Source organism: Aythya fuligula, chromosome 16 (assembly GCF_009819795.1).
Source record: "Aythya fuligula isolate bAytFul2 chromosome 16, bAytFul2.pri, whole genome shotgun sequence".
Classification (NCBI taxonomy): domain Eukaryota; kingdom Metazoa; phylum Chordata; class Aves; order Anseriformes; family Anatidae; genus Aythya; species Aythya fuligula.
In genome coordinates this window covers 5,629,573-5,643,164 of record NC_045574.1, presented here as the reverse complement: position 1 = coordinate 5,643,164, position 13,592 = coordinate 5,629,573, and the positions used below count along the sequence as shown (strand labels likewise).

The 13,592-nt window shown below is 52.2% G+C and overlaps 1 protein-coding gene across 1 annotated transcript; it reads left to right on the top strand.

Moving 5' to 3' along the window:
• The first annotated feature begins 4,899 nt into the window (after positions 1 to 4,899).
• Positions 4,900 to 7,075, top strand: MAFB (MAF bZIP transcription factor B). The gene has a single exon (XM_032198618.1). It carries the CDS (start codon positions 5,157 to 5,159, stop codon positions 6,090 to 6,092), a length of 936 nt encoding a protein of 311 aa, XP_032054509.1. The 5' UTR covers positions 4,900 to 5,156; the 3' UTR covers positions 6,093 to 7,075.
• Positions 7,076 to 13,592: the final 6,517 nt, after the last annotated feature.

The window sequence follows — 13,592 nt, the reverse complement described above, 5'->3', positions numbered from 1 at the left end:
GGGTTTAAGCAGCCGTGCTTCCCTCAAATCAACGCCCTACAAAGCGCCGTCCCGCATCGCGGCTCCCGCCCGGCTGCACTCATGCTGCGGGACCCCCCCGGCACGGAGCAAAACCCGAATTCTCCTCCCGGACACGGCGATCCCTCCCCAAACCCCCTTCCCGGCGGAGGTTTAGTGCTGGGCACTGCGAAGCCTCGGGGAAAAAAAAGCACCCCCACGAAACGTACCCTTCTGAAGTGCTGCTCCGCGTCCTGCCCACAGGTCCACCTGTGAAAACCTAAAGCTAAAGTTAGCAGTGGGATTTGCCCCGCTCCTAACTGGTTCGGGCTAAAATCTGAAGAGGTCCCAGTTAACCCAGGACGGTACAATGGCTTATTTTATACCGCAAAGCTACTGTGCAGACTTTGTCCAAAGAATGTTGTACGCTTTACTTTGACAATCCCAGCAGAAAAGAGAGGGGGAGAGGAAACAAAGCCTTATGATTGCCATTAGTAATTTAATCCTAAATTCGTGGGCCATTCCCATCAGCCCGAACGAGCAAACATCAACACTTTTCTTTCTCATGCACATGTATCTGCGATAGATGATTAACCAGGTCTCTCACTGCTTACACAGGGGAAAAAATATCCTGACAAACAGCACGGTGTCTGCCCGCAGTTTGCGAAATTAAAAATCAAGAGGGGAGAAGTAAGAATTAGAAAAGTGATGCCCCTGTTCTCCATCTGTGCCGGCTGCCAGCCGTGGGTGATTTCGGTTTATGTGTTTGTTTGTTAACAAAACTACCACTTCAGACAACATATCCCACTAATGTTATGGGCGAAAAAGCTAATTCTGGGAAAAACGTAGTGGTCAGCTACCAAAACTGCGGAGCGTTTCTCACAGAACCAGAAGCGTGGAAAATACATAAAGAAGAGTCTTTACATTTTTTTATCAGTTACCTAGATCTGCTATTTCTAGGAACTGGGGATTAGGATGCCACCGTAATGCTATTCCCCATTTAAATGTAAAATCTACAATTTAGGCAGAAGCTCTACCAAAGCACACGCGTGTAGGCATCTATATGTACCAGTTTTCAGGGCGAGTTTTCAAATTTCAGCGTCTCAAGGACCTCCGCTGCCCTGCCCTGGGCGGACATGCCGGATGGAGCTGATCTGAAATGACACTACCGTTTGGTTTGAACTCTTCCTGATTTTGACCGGGAGTTTGCGAAAGGGACGAGGGGAGAGAAGGGAGAGCGGGGAGAAGTCATTCCGTGTCCGAAACTAACCTTCAAAAACGGATCTTGAAAAACAGAGAGGAGGAAAAAAAATTAAAGCCGCTCGAGTGGCAGGGAGTAGGGAGTTTTGGGTGTCGGGAGTAGATCGCGATTAACCAAAAAATCGCGACCACCTGGGGCAGGTGCTGCCTGTCCCCCGCCACCAGCGGCGGGGCGCTGCCTCCGCGGGTGCGGAGCGGGGAGCGGAGGGACAGAGGGACGGAGGGACAGAGGAATGGAGGGACGGAGAGACGGAGAGATGGGACTCGCCGCTGTAAGCCGCTCGCCCCGCGGAGCCCCCTCGGGTGCGGGCGGCCGCGTAGGGCCGGGGATGCGCGGAGCCCCCTCTGCGCGCATCCCCGCGGCCGCCCGGCCCCGCGGCGTGGCGGCTTGGCCCCAAGGAAGGGAAACTCTGCCCGGGCTGCTCAGCCCAGGAATCCTCTTCTTCTACTCCAGCAACATTATTTCTTCCCCAGTCCTTATTAAAAAATTAAAATAAAAAAATATGTATCGGACGGAGGATGATCCCCCTAACATACAAATCTCAGGGAGAATAACCTGTGTTGGTTGAATTAAAAACATTACAAGAAACAAATCGGCCTTTAACCGGGGATTCCGGGCACAAAGCGGTTCGTTTTTTAGCCAGCCGTGTAACGCCGCAAGTTTTGCGGGATATATTTTCTGGAGGGTGAGCGAGAGATGGAAGAGCAAATAAATGGACCCAGAAAGTGCCCCGAAATTTTATGACGATGATGATGGACACGCAGAACCGGTCTGCAATTCACAGCTTAAAAGATTAAGAAGAGACAGAGTGTGTACGGACAAGGAGATAATCAGATCAATGCTTCCTCCGCCTTTCAGTAGCTCCACCTTGTGAATATACCTCAGTAATTATGACAGGAAAAAAAAAAAAAAAAAAAAGTATTATCCATCTAATGGCACATTTTTTCAGGGCTGCCTCTGAGCTTCCCGAGCGCTCGCCAGGGTCCCCTTTCCCTCTGCTGGGCGACATCCCTGCCCACGATACCGTTTAATGTGCAGGTAAAAATAAAGCTCTCGCCATGTACTTTCCAGGACCTCATAAATAATAACTGTTGCGGGCCTCCGAGGGACGCTGCCGGCTCTCCCCCAGCCTCCGGGGAGACAGCGGTTGCGGGACAGGGACCACGCAGCTCCTGTCCCTCTCCGCTCTGTCCCCATGCCCGGCCCCGGCCTCTCCCCGGCAGGGCACCGCGCAGCTCTCCGCCTCTCCGTGCCGCTCGTTACCGGCCAAAACCCGGCGATTTCCCCGATTTGTCACCGCTGGGAACCCAGGGGCGCGGTGCCCGTGCGGAGCCCGCAGCTCCCACGCGTTACCGGCGGGGAGTGCACGGGGGAGGTGGGGGGTGTCCCGGGAAGGGGTGTCTCACGCGGGTTCGCGCACACTCAAGGAGCAGGAGACAGCAAAGGGCGGGCAGCTGCTCCCCGGGGGGGCAGCCTCTTCTCGGCCGGGATCGGGGTCCGGAGAGGCTCAATCAGCCCCAGAAAAATCACGCGTGGGCATTGCCGGCGGGTGCGGAGCGCACCGACGTGCACCGAACCCAGGCGGTGCCGTACCGAGAGTTAAATGCCCTCCAAAGCTCGGGAGGAAAATGCAGACCAGGCGGCCTTTCCGCGCATTGCCGCACAAAACTGAGCCCTGGAGCGCCTGCAATAATAATAAAAGGGACATTTTATCCAGTTCCACCCCCACCCCCGGTTCTCACGTCCCCCCTCCATCCCGCTGCCGGTGTCCCACCCGCAACTTTTCGGGGAAGGGAGCACTTTGCGTGGCTTTGCCCCCGCGGTTCCCTACCGGGCTGTGGGGCAGCGGGACAAATGGGGCCAGGCTGCGGGCATCGCCCCCGTACGGCCTCGGGTCCGGCAGGGAGGGACCGCCGGGGGGCTCCGCTTGGGGACTTTCGCAACGTTTTCTCTGTCCCAGCACCAGAAAGGCAGTTCCTTTCTAATTAATTTCTAAACAGAAAAAGGATTTAAAACTTTTTTGTTTGTTTGTTTGTTTTTAGGGGGAGATAAATAAATTAGACTGGGGGGATTTGGGGTGCTGAGGAGCCGCAGGTCCGGAGCGGCCGGGCAGGGTGGGCGCAGCCCCGATCCTTTTTTTTTTCCCGGGTGTTTTTTTTCCCCGTGAAATGTGGCTGTTATTCTCCAAAAGGACACTTGGGGTCGCACTTTCTGTCTGTTTGAGCGTAAAAACAGTGTAAAAAGAAGCCTTAATCTCCCTTAATCGTTACAAAATGTTCAAAAAAAAAAAAAAAAAAAAAAAAAAGAAAAAAGAAAATCCTGTTACCGAACCAAAAAAAAAAAAAAAAAAGAATCCAAAAAACCTTACAAGTCGAGTACTCGTTTGCATGCAGTCACTTACTCGGGGAAGAGCGGAGGAAAGCAAACACGGTCCCCTCAGAACTGAAATGTAATTCTATTTTCTCCCTTCTCTCCCCAGTATTTGCAATTGTCTGTGTCAATGTCTTTGCTTTACTTTAGGGAGAGATTTGCTTCCCGTCACCGGGAGGGTTTCCCCGGCTGTCGGAGCAGAGCTGTCAGCCCCGCCGAGCCCCGCTCCCCGCGCATCTCCCCGGGCACCTCCCGCGGCCCCCGCGCTCGCTGCCGGCCGGACCCGGGGCGCGTTCGGGGCATTTTGGGGCATTTCCCTGCGATGCCCTCGCACCGGGGCCGCTTCCATAAAGTTGGAAGCGGCGCCGCGTGTGCGGGGGCTGGGGGTAAACTGACCGCTCGCAATTCGCTCCGGGCCGGCAGCGGGCACGAAGGGACTTTGTTATATTTAGAACAAAGGGACGGGCAGGATGGCCCCGAGCCCTCCTCCTTTGCGGATTGCCGAGGCCGAAAACGAACAGAGAGAGGGGTGAGAGGAGGGGGGGGGGGGGACGGGAATAAATAAGAATAAATAAATAAAAGAGGCGGTGGCGCGGGAGGGGGGGAGCACCGGGAGGAGCGGGGCTGGGAGCGGCGGCCGCTCAGCTGGCGCTGCGGAGCTGTCACGGCGCCGCCCGCCCCCGCCGCCCCCGCCGCTGCCGCCCAGCCCGGCCCGGCCCGGCCCGGCTCGGCCCGGCCCCGCCGCCGCTCTGCCATTGGCGAGGCCGCCGCCGGCCCCGGCCCCCGCCGCGCTGTCGGCGGGCACGGCCGTATAAGAAGCCAAGGGGGGCTGCGCTGCGAAGCACAGCTGCACAACGAGCGCTGGAGGCGGCAGCTACCAGCGGAGCCCTGTTTTTTTTTTTTTTTCCTCCCCTCGTCCCCCCTTTTCTCCTTTTTTTTTTTTTTTTTTTTTTTTTCGCCTTTTTCTCCTCCTTCCTTCCCCTCCCTGTTCCCTCCTCCCCTTCCCCTGCTCCGCCGAAAACTCCCGTGCAAAGCCCGAAGCGCGCTCGGGCTGGAAAGTTGCGGCAGGCTGCGGAGCTCCGCGGCCGCCGGGAGAGGAGAGGCTCCGGACTTACAAACCGCGGACGGGGGCACGGGTTAGACGCCGCGCACCGGCCTTCTTCCAGCGCCGACCCGGAGGCAGCATCTTTGTTTTGCTTTGCTTTTGCCCTCCTGCTGCTGCCGCTGCTCCTTTCGGCGTGCAGCCCGGCGGCTGAGTGCTAGGAGCTGCCGCAGCCCGCCGTGCGCTGCGAGCCCGCACCGAAAGGCAGCAGGCGGCCGGGCGTCCTCGGGCTTTGTTGCTCCGAAACGAGAAGCCCCAAGAAGCCGGGAGAAGGAGGCGGCCGAGGGGGGAGCGGCGGAAAGGAAAGCGAGGAAGCCGAGGCCAAGTTTCTTTGGAGTAAAGGAGAGCGGCCAGCCCTCTGCCAGGCTGCACGCTGGAGTGAGGTCTCCAGCCCCCTCCGCCCGGAGAGGTGCCCCCAAGACAGCGATGGCCGGAGAGCTCAGCATCGGAGCCGAGCTGCCCACCAGCCCCCTGGCCATGGAGTATGTCAACGACTTCGACCTGATGAAGTTCGACGTGAAGAAGGAGCCCCTGGGCAGGAACGACCGCTCGGGCAGGCACTGCACCCGCCTGCAGCCTGCCGGCTCCGTCTCGTCCACCCCCATCAGCACTCCCTGCAGCTCTGTGCCCTCCTCGCCCAGCTTCAGCCCTACCGAGCAGAAGACCCACTTGGAGGACCTGTACTGGATGGCCAACAGCTACCAGCAGATGAACCCCGAGGCGCTGAACCTCACCCCGGAGGACGCGGTCGAAGCCCTCATTGGGTCCCACCAGGTGTCCCAGCAGCTGCAAGGCTTTGAGAGCTTCCGGGCCCACCACCATCATCATCATCACCATCACCAACACCACCACCAGTACCCCGCGGTCACTCATGAAGACCTGGCCGGCAGCGGGCACCCTCACCACCATCATCATCACCACCACCAGGCCTCTCCCACCCCTTCCACCTCCTCCAACTCCTCCCAGCAGCTCCAGAACTCGCACCAGCAGCATCCCCCCTCCAGCAGCGTGGAAGACCGGTTCTCCGATGACCAGCTGGTCTCCATGTCCGTGAGGGAGCTCAACAGGCACCTCCGAGGCTTCACCAAAGACGAGGTGATCCGCCTCAAGCAGAAGAGGAGGACCTTGAAGAACAGGGGCTATGCCCAGTCCTGCAGGTACAAACGTGTCCAGCAGAAACACCACCTGGAGAATGAAAAGACCCAGCTCATTCAGCAGGTGGAACAGCTCAAGCAAGAAGTGACCCGGCTCGCCAGAGAGAGAGACGCCTACAAGCTCAAGTGTGAGAAACTTGCCAGCAATGGCTTCAGAGAGGCCGGCTCCACCAGTGACAACCCGTCTTCCCCTGAGTTCTTCATGTGAGTGCTTAACAAAAATAATTAAAAAAACAAAACAAAAAAAACACCCACCCCACACCTGAATCCCGACCCCCATCACCTTCCCCCCCGCTCCCATCCTCTTCTGACATCTTCATCCATCTGTCTGCTTGACTAGAGAGAAAGAAGGAGAGAAAAATAGAGACTTGATTTTTTTTGCAGCATCCAGACTTCTAGATTAGCTGTGGGAAAAGTAGGCTGGGGGTGGGGATGGGAGAGGTAAAGTGCAACTTTTTGACTTTCGTTTGTGAGTTAGAGAGAGGGACCGAGGCAGAGGCAAAGGAGGAAAGGACAAGTGAAGCGTTTTATAGATCGCTTGCTTGCAGAACAAGATGGACTTTAAGAGAATAATAATAAAAAAGGACAATGAACAAGCCATCTATAACATACTGTCTGCTCGGAAAGAGAGGACATATACAGCACCATCTCATGCACAATTTACCTGCTTGGAAAAAGAGAATAAATAAAAAGGACAATATATGCAAACTCTTCATATATTGCCTGCTTTGAGAAATAAGTTACAGGACTCAGATGGGACATTCAATCTAAGAAAGGAAAGAAAGAAAAACTCATCAGTTTTATTGCCTGCTTGATTATATAGAAAAATACGAAAATCTGCATTAAAAATATTAATCCTGCATGCTGGACATGTATGGTAATAATTTCTATTTTGTACCATTTTCTTGTTTAACTTTAGCATGTTGATCATCGATCATAGATTTCTGTTGTTGTTTTGTTTCATCGATAAGAAAAGCATCACAAGTTATCAAAACTTTTTACTGCTTGTGCAGTTTTGTTCGTTGGTTTTGCTCTTATTTTTCTTTTATGGTTGTTAGCTTGTAAATATCTGCTACTTCAAACCGCACAGGAAAAACAAAAAACAAAAACAACATTTCAGCAGGCTGGTTATACGGTTTGTTTGGTATTAAAGAGATACTTAAAAAGAAGTTATGGGCATTTTGCATTCAAAAAAAAAAAAAAAAAGAAAAAACTTTGTATATCTGGTGCACTTTTAAGTTGTATTTTTTTTAGTTTTCATTTTGGTTTTTGTTTGTTGGGGCAGAAGAAAAAACGCCTGAATGGCATTGACAAACCTAAACTTAAGAGGGAAAAACTCTCATCGGTCACTAGAGCCTACTGCATGCCTTAAAGTGGCAGCGAAGCTCTTTCCTTCAGGACGATTCCCAGCCTGTAGTGGTTAGACCTGGCCATGCAGCCTCCCTTCTGATTGTAAACTCAGGAAACGAGGGACGGGCGAGACATATTTTCCTTTTCAGAAAAAGCTGCCCCTGCATTTTCAGTAAATAGGGAAAAAGCCACCCTCCTGGTTACGAGGCAAGTCGCACGGCAGCAAGTGGTCCGTGTCCCCATGGAGTTAGGTTTCTCAATGGTAGCAGTAGATGAGTGGGCTGGAAAAGCATATAAAACTAAAACTTTTATTTGAGAAGACATACTGCAACTTTTAAGTGTATTCTTTTGCAATGATTTGTAATCTGCTTCTCTGCTTCCCTACGCAGCGAGTGAAAGTTTTAGCCAAAATTTATTTGCAGTTGTATAGTAGTAGTAGTTGGGAGTCTTATGGGTGTTTTTATTACTTTTTTTTTTTTTTTTTTCCTCCTGCAGGTCAGTAAAAGGATTTACGTTGCACTGACAAAAATACCAAAATGAAAACTTATTTTTTAGTTTCCTTTTAGGATAGCTGGCACTGCTGGCCGGATGCATTTTAAGTTTGTATTAGTTTATAAATTAACAGTAATAACAAGATTGTAATGAACAGCATGGTGCTTGCAGTTTTAAATATTGTGGATATTAGTCATGCATCAGAAAACGATCTTTGGTTTTTACTGATTCAACTGTGTTGAAATCAACATTGCAGCAGCGGAAAAAAATTGTTTTTATTTCATGTAAAGTTCTGAAGGGATCAATTTCAAATCCTGCTTATGATATGAAAAATATTAAAAAACCTGGTCTATTGTAGTTTTATTCAGACTGGTTTCTGTTTTTGGTTATTAAAATTGTTTCCTATTTTGCTTATTAAAATCATTGAAATGGCATTTCTTGGAGAGACCTGCTTCTCTGACGTCTCGTGTTCCGGAAAAAAAAAAAAAAAAAGAAGGAAGAAAAACTGTTGGACCTTAACCTATCCTCCGACTGCTGTCCAGCCAAGGCAGCCGCCCGCCGCTGGGCTTTAAATGGGGCTTTGCGCAGCTGCTGCGGCGGCTCGGGATCGCTGCTGCCTCCTGCCCGCAGGGTCCCGGCTCCTTCCCCTGCTGCCCCCCAGCACCCCTCCTGCGTTCTCCCCGCCTTGCCCCAGCATCCCACCCGCAGAGCACTGTGCCGGGCTCGGCTGCATCCCTGCCTGCTGCGGCCCCTCTGGCCTGAGTGGCTCCGGGGAGGGAGTGAAGGGAAAGTGCAAGCACTCGAGTGATTTTTCTCACCCCTTTTTACATTTAAAAAAAAAAAAAAAAGAGAGGACTTAGCCAAGTCTGTCCCCTTTACCCCTGCTCCTTTGGGATCTGGGCTTGCCATTCACTTTCCTCTTTCTTCCTCTCCATCTGCAAGTTTTAATTATTCTGGCCTTTTTTTTTTTTTTAATTATTTTTATTTTCTTTTTAAGCATGAGTAACATGCAGTCTAGAAGACTCTTTAGATGCATGTGGAAATGGGGGCAACTCTACCCTCGGCACCCCCGGGGCTCTGCAGCACCCCAAAGCCCCAGCAGCTCCCAAGGCCCAAAGCTACCCGGCTCCCCTAACCACAGCCAGGGAGGGGTCAGAAATCAGCCCCACTCCTTGCCCCCATGCGGGGAAAGGAGCCCCTGAGCCGGGTCGCAGAGTGCCCGAGAACTGCTGCTCTCATGGTGTCAAAGCTGTGCTGAACTTTAAATCCCTCTTAAAAAATAAAAAAACCCGAAGCACCACACAACCCCCAAAAATATTATCTCCCTGCCCTGCTTCTCTTTCCAACAGCAGCGAGCTGCTTTTTCAGGCATGGTGTAAGCCACCTTTGGGGAACCAGCCTGTTAAGGACAGAGTGTGGGAAAAAAAAAAGAAAAAGCAAATACAGTAACTTAAAATCCTGATCCCCTCATCAATCCCAGCCGCATCCCTGCTTTGTCAGAGCCAGCTGGGCCGGGGAGGCTGAGAGGGGCCGGGGCAGGTCCCAGTCCCTGGCTGCGTGGGTCAGGCCCGGAGAATAAGCTGCCCTGCAATGGGGGGACGAGGAGGAAAGGGACGGGGAGCCTGGCTTTCCCTATATCGCCTCCCCCCTTGCCAGTAAGTGCTATGGCTGCAGAGAGCCTGAGAGGAATATTGTTTGTGGGAACTGCCACCGCATATTAATGTCCCCTCATGCATGCATTGAATAAATCACCAGGGCTAATTGAACAACAACAACAACAACAAAATAGGAAAACAGGCCTTAGAAAAGCCCTCCGGATTCCCCCCGCGGAGCGGTGGCGGCGGCGGGGCACAGCCGGGATCCGGCCAGGGAGGCTACAGCCGCCTCTGCCCTTCCCGACTTTTCCTTTTTCCAACGGAAAAGAAAAGCAAAAGCGGCTGAGCACCACCACGGGCACAGCCGGGGCTTGGTGGCTCCGGGACCTGGTGGCACTGGGTGGCCCCAGGGGAAACTCCGAGTTGTGCCCCCAGCCCTGCGCACTGCCCTGTGCGCCCGGGGTTTGGGCTCGTTACACCCTCCCCTCCTCTCCCCCGACATCAGAGGGGGTCTCTGACATACCGAGGGGACCAAGGACTACCGGCACTTGGCCCTGGTGTGGCTGACCAGGGCTGCTCCCCTCCCCGGGCACCCCATAAGCAAAGGGTGACCCCCACACTCCTCTCCCAGCCCCGCTTTTCTCTCGTGTCGGTGCCATCCGCGCGTTTTGCCGATGATCTCTCGCCGTTCCATGTTGATTCATGAAGGGCTGTTGGCACAGGAGTCGGGAGCACGATGGAGGGCAGTTTCTTGACCCCAAAAGGGAAAGGAGACCCCCTCCCCCTCTACATCCCCATCTTGCCAGGCCCAGAGGGATGCTCCCCAACTACCCGCTCTCCACCCGGAGCTCTGCAGAGGATCTGGGGGTCGGCAGCAGGCTGGGAGGCAGCTTCCCTCCCCAAGCCCCTCTTCTCCCACCCCCCACTCACCCCCATGGATGTGCTGCTTTGTCTGTCCCTCCTCAGAGCCACTTTTCCCCATCACATCCCTGCCCGGGGCTGGGGGCCTGCTGCTCTCCTGGGATGTGCAGCAGCCCCGTAGCCTGTCCTCCCCCAAGGCTCTGAAGGAGGCTGGGAGGCTCCAGCTGGGCACTGGGGCTCCGGCAGTGCCCATGAATGACACAGCTTGGAGGGGCTGAAGATGCTGAAAAAAATACATATTAAAAAAATACCCCACGCAAGCAAGAAGAAGCGGTCCCCAGCTCATTCTCTGCAGCCTCAGGGAGGCTGGGATCGGGGTGACAGCAAGACAGGACCAGACCCCGACACTCAGGTCACCCCATCAGGCCCCCCCGGAGGCAGCACGGCCAGGGGAGGCCGCTGCCCCCCACGTCTGGGGATGAGGCAGGGGAGAGCTCCAGGATCGCATCGCCAAATCTGGCTGCTGGAGGACGGTTCAGTTGTGAGCTCGTGTAGTGCAGGAGGATGATTCCCTTCAGTGAAAATCACATTATTTTGTTTGATCTCGCAGTTTTGCAAGAGCTATTGCTAACAGCTGTAGAGAGATTTGCATCCCCCCTCCGGGGCAGAGGTGACTACTGGCTACGGCTGCTCCCAGAATTAAATGAGACACTCAGACAGGAAACACAATTGGCAACACAACCCCCTCACCCCATTTACCGACACAAAACTTACAGACTGTCTCTGCCAACCACTTCACAGACTGCTTTAAATATTCCCTTCTCTCCTTCCCTCCACGACAGTGTATAAAACTGATTGCCTTTAATTCCAAAACAGAGAAATCTAAGACTAAAAAGACTTTATTTGGACTAAAGACAGATGCATCAGTCTAAGACTTTCCAGAGATGCTGAGCGCTGGTGCCGTACGGTGGATGAGCAGTGGGGTGGGCAGGCGAGATGTGTGATGAGGATGAGCCAGGGCTTGCGAGATAACTGTTCCCAGCTGTTTTAGGATTTAATTTTCCCTTTTTTTTTTTTTTTTCTCCCCAGCTGGCGCAGTGCCCGTCCGGCTCTATAGCAGGCTGCTCGCTTTCGGTGATTGACAGCCCAAGGTCAGGGAAGCTCTTCGGAGCTGTGGGTGTCGGGTTTCGGGGACGAGGGATAAAACATCACCAGCGCTCGGCCGAGCCTCCGCTGGCTCCGCGGCCGCGCAGCCCCTTGCGCAGGGCCGGAGGGGCTCCGCGGCTCGGCCAGGTGAACTCGGAGCGGGGCTGCCGAGCACCATGGGGGCTGCCCGAGTAGCTCCCTACCTCCAGCATCCCTCCCTGCCGCTGCTTCAGCTCGCAGCGCTGTCCCGGATTCTTCTTTCTTCCTTTCTCCCCCCGCCAAGTTTTGATTTCCTCCTTCGCAGGATTGAAGAAAGAATAATTCCCCACGATCGAGAGGGAAATGGGTATTTTGCTCCTTATTTGACCATTTTTTTTTCTTCTTTATTAAATCATTATGTTTCACTCCATTAAGGTTAGAGTGAATCTGAAGCTACACGCGTACAGGCGCACAGAGCACACTCTAAATAGTTTATTGCATAATCCCACATAGCGTGTGCAGTAATGCAGCATGCAGTGGTCTGCTAGGATCCCACACTGGACTTGTCTTTTATGCAAGAAGGAGAAGAAGGGAAAAAAAAAAAAAAAAAGCATTCAGTGTTGCCTTTTTTTGACTTTCAAATGGTGACTTTTGGTAGTGAGTTCTGAGCACAGCATGAAGTGCTTCAAAATGTTTTCCTACTATTGCATCCAGGACTGAGGAGAGACAATTTATATTTGTGAGCTGGTCCTGCCCATCACGGTGTGTGGAAGTGTTAGAAAATAGACTGCGGTGTTATCCAGACCTAAGGTACTGCAAATCCTTTGCCTTAAACAGAATTGCTCCAGTGGGGGCTTATCGTATTCATAGGTTTGTCACAATATGGCTGGAATAAACATATTGCAGCAAAGAGAGAAAAAAGCATTCCACATAAAGAAAGCAGTATGTTTTCCTGTCCCACAGAGGCTGCTATTAGGCTTTAGAGATAGTTGTCCTCTGCCATATTTTATTTCCCCTTTTAAAGTTTCACTGTTTGTCTTAAGGCACAGATGCAAAACACTGCATTTCCACTTTATACATGTGTTCTTTTAAAGGATTTGTTTAGATAAGGAAACCAATGCTAAGTGTTCTCACTTGAAAGAAATTAAATATATAGAATGATAAGCTGCTGCTAAAATATATAAAAAACACTTAAATTAATAATAAGAACTTGTTCTGAGGCAAAATTCAATTTTACTTCCTATTATGCAACCCTTGCATGTAAAGTTGCTTTAATGCAAAATAGCAGCTCATCAAATATTCTGTTTTATTGGTATCAAAAATTTATGATATCCTGAGGCATGAGGGGCAGAGAGCAAGGTAGGAAAGATGTGTCCTTTTACCAAGTTTAGTGCTTTCTTTAAAGAAACATCTCAAACTTCTTTATCCTCCCTCCTGCCATGGTTTTGGAGGCAGTGGGTGAAGGTTTATACCGCGGAGATCTCCTCCAGTGACAAGGGCACCGTGCAGCTCTGATGCACCATTTTGGTAACCCTACACTCTCTGCAAGCTCCTGTTTTCACCATGACGCTAAGAGATATTAAGTCATGTCTGCGCTGATATGGAGATGGGTTCATTTCTGAACTCTGATGTTTTAATTCGGTATTGCAACACTGCATATGTGTTGCAAATACACCGCATAGTTTGTGCCTGCATTTGACTGTTGAATCCTGCAGCCTCCCACCAATAAAACACAGCTCTGGTTCTGCTTTAGCCTAGACTTCTCACTAATGGGCCTTCATTTGTTTCCAGAAAGATGCTCCTGGCTTTATAATGGATATTAAACACTGTCACAAGGGCGTTGTGTGCAGTGCAATTTTTTTCTGAAATAAGTGTAGCAAGAAATCCGTGCCAAGCATCTGACACCGCATGCAGAGAATTAAACACTACTCAGTCCTTCTTCTGCAGGACTTCAGGCAAGTGATGGAAGGAGGCCCCTCTGTGCCTTTTGACAGCTGGGTGGGGAAGCTGAGGCACCACAGGCCGAGGACAGGCTTGGTGGGACAGGTCCCACCGTGTTGTGCTCCTCCTGCAGCCAGCAGCGCAGGCACCGCATCGCCCACAGCAAGGGGCGTGGAGGGGCACGCAGCGCAGGGCGCTGTAATCCTGTCTTTTAATGGGTCCTGTCTCATTTGCCAGTGAATGGAGCAGAAACTTTCCTGCTGGTTCAGGGGACCCATTCAGAAGAGAAATTACAAAGGGCAATAAACCCGCACCTTGGACTTCTGCTAACTGCTTCTTCCTTG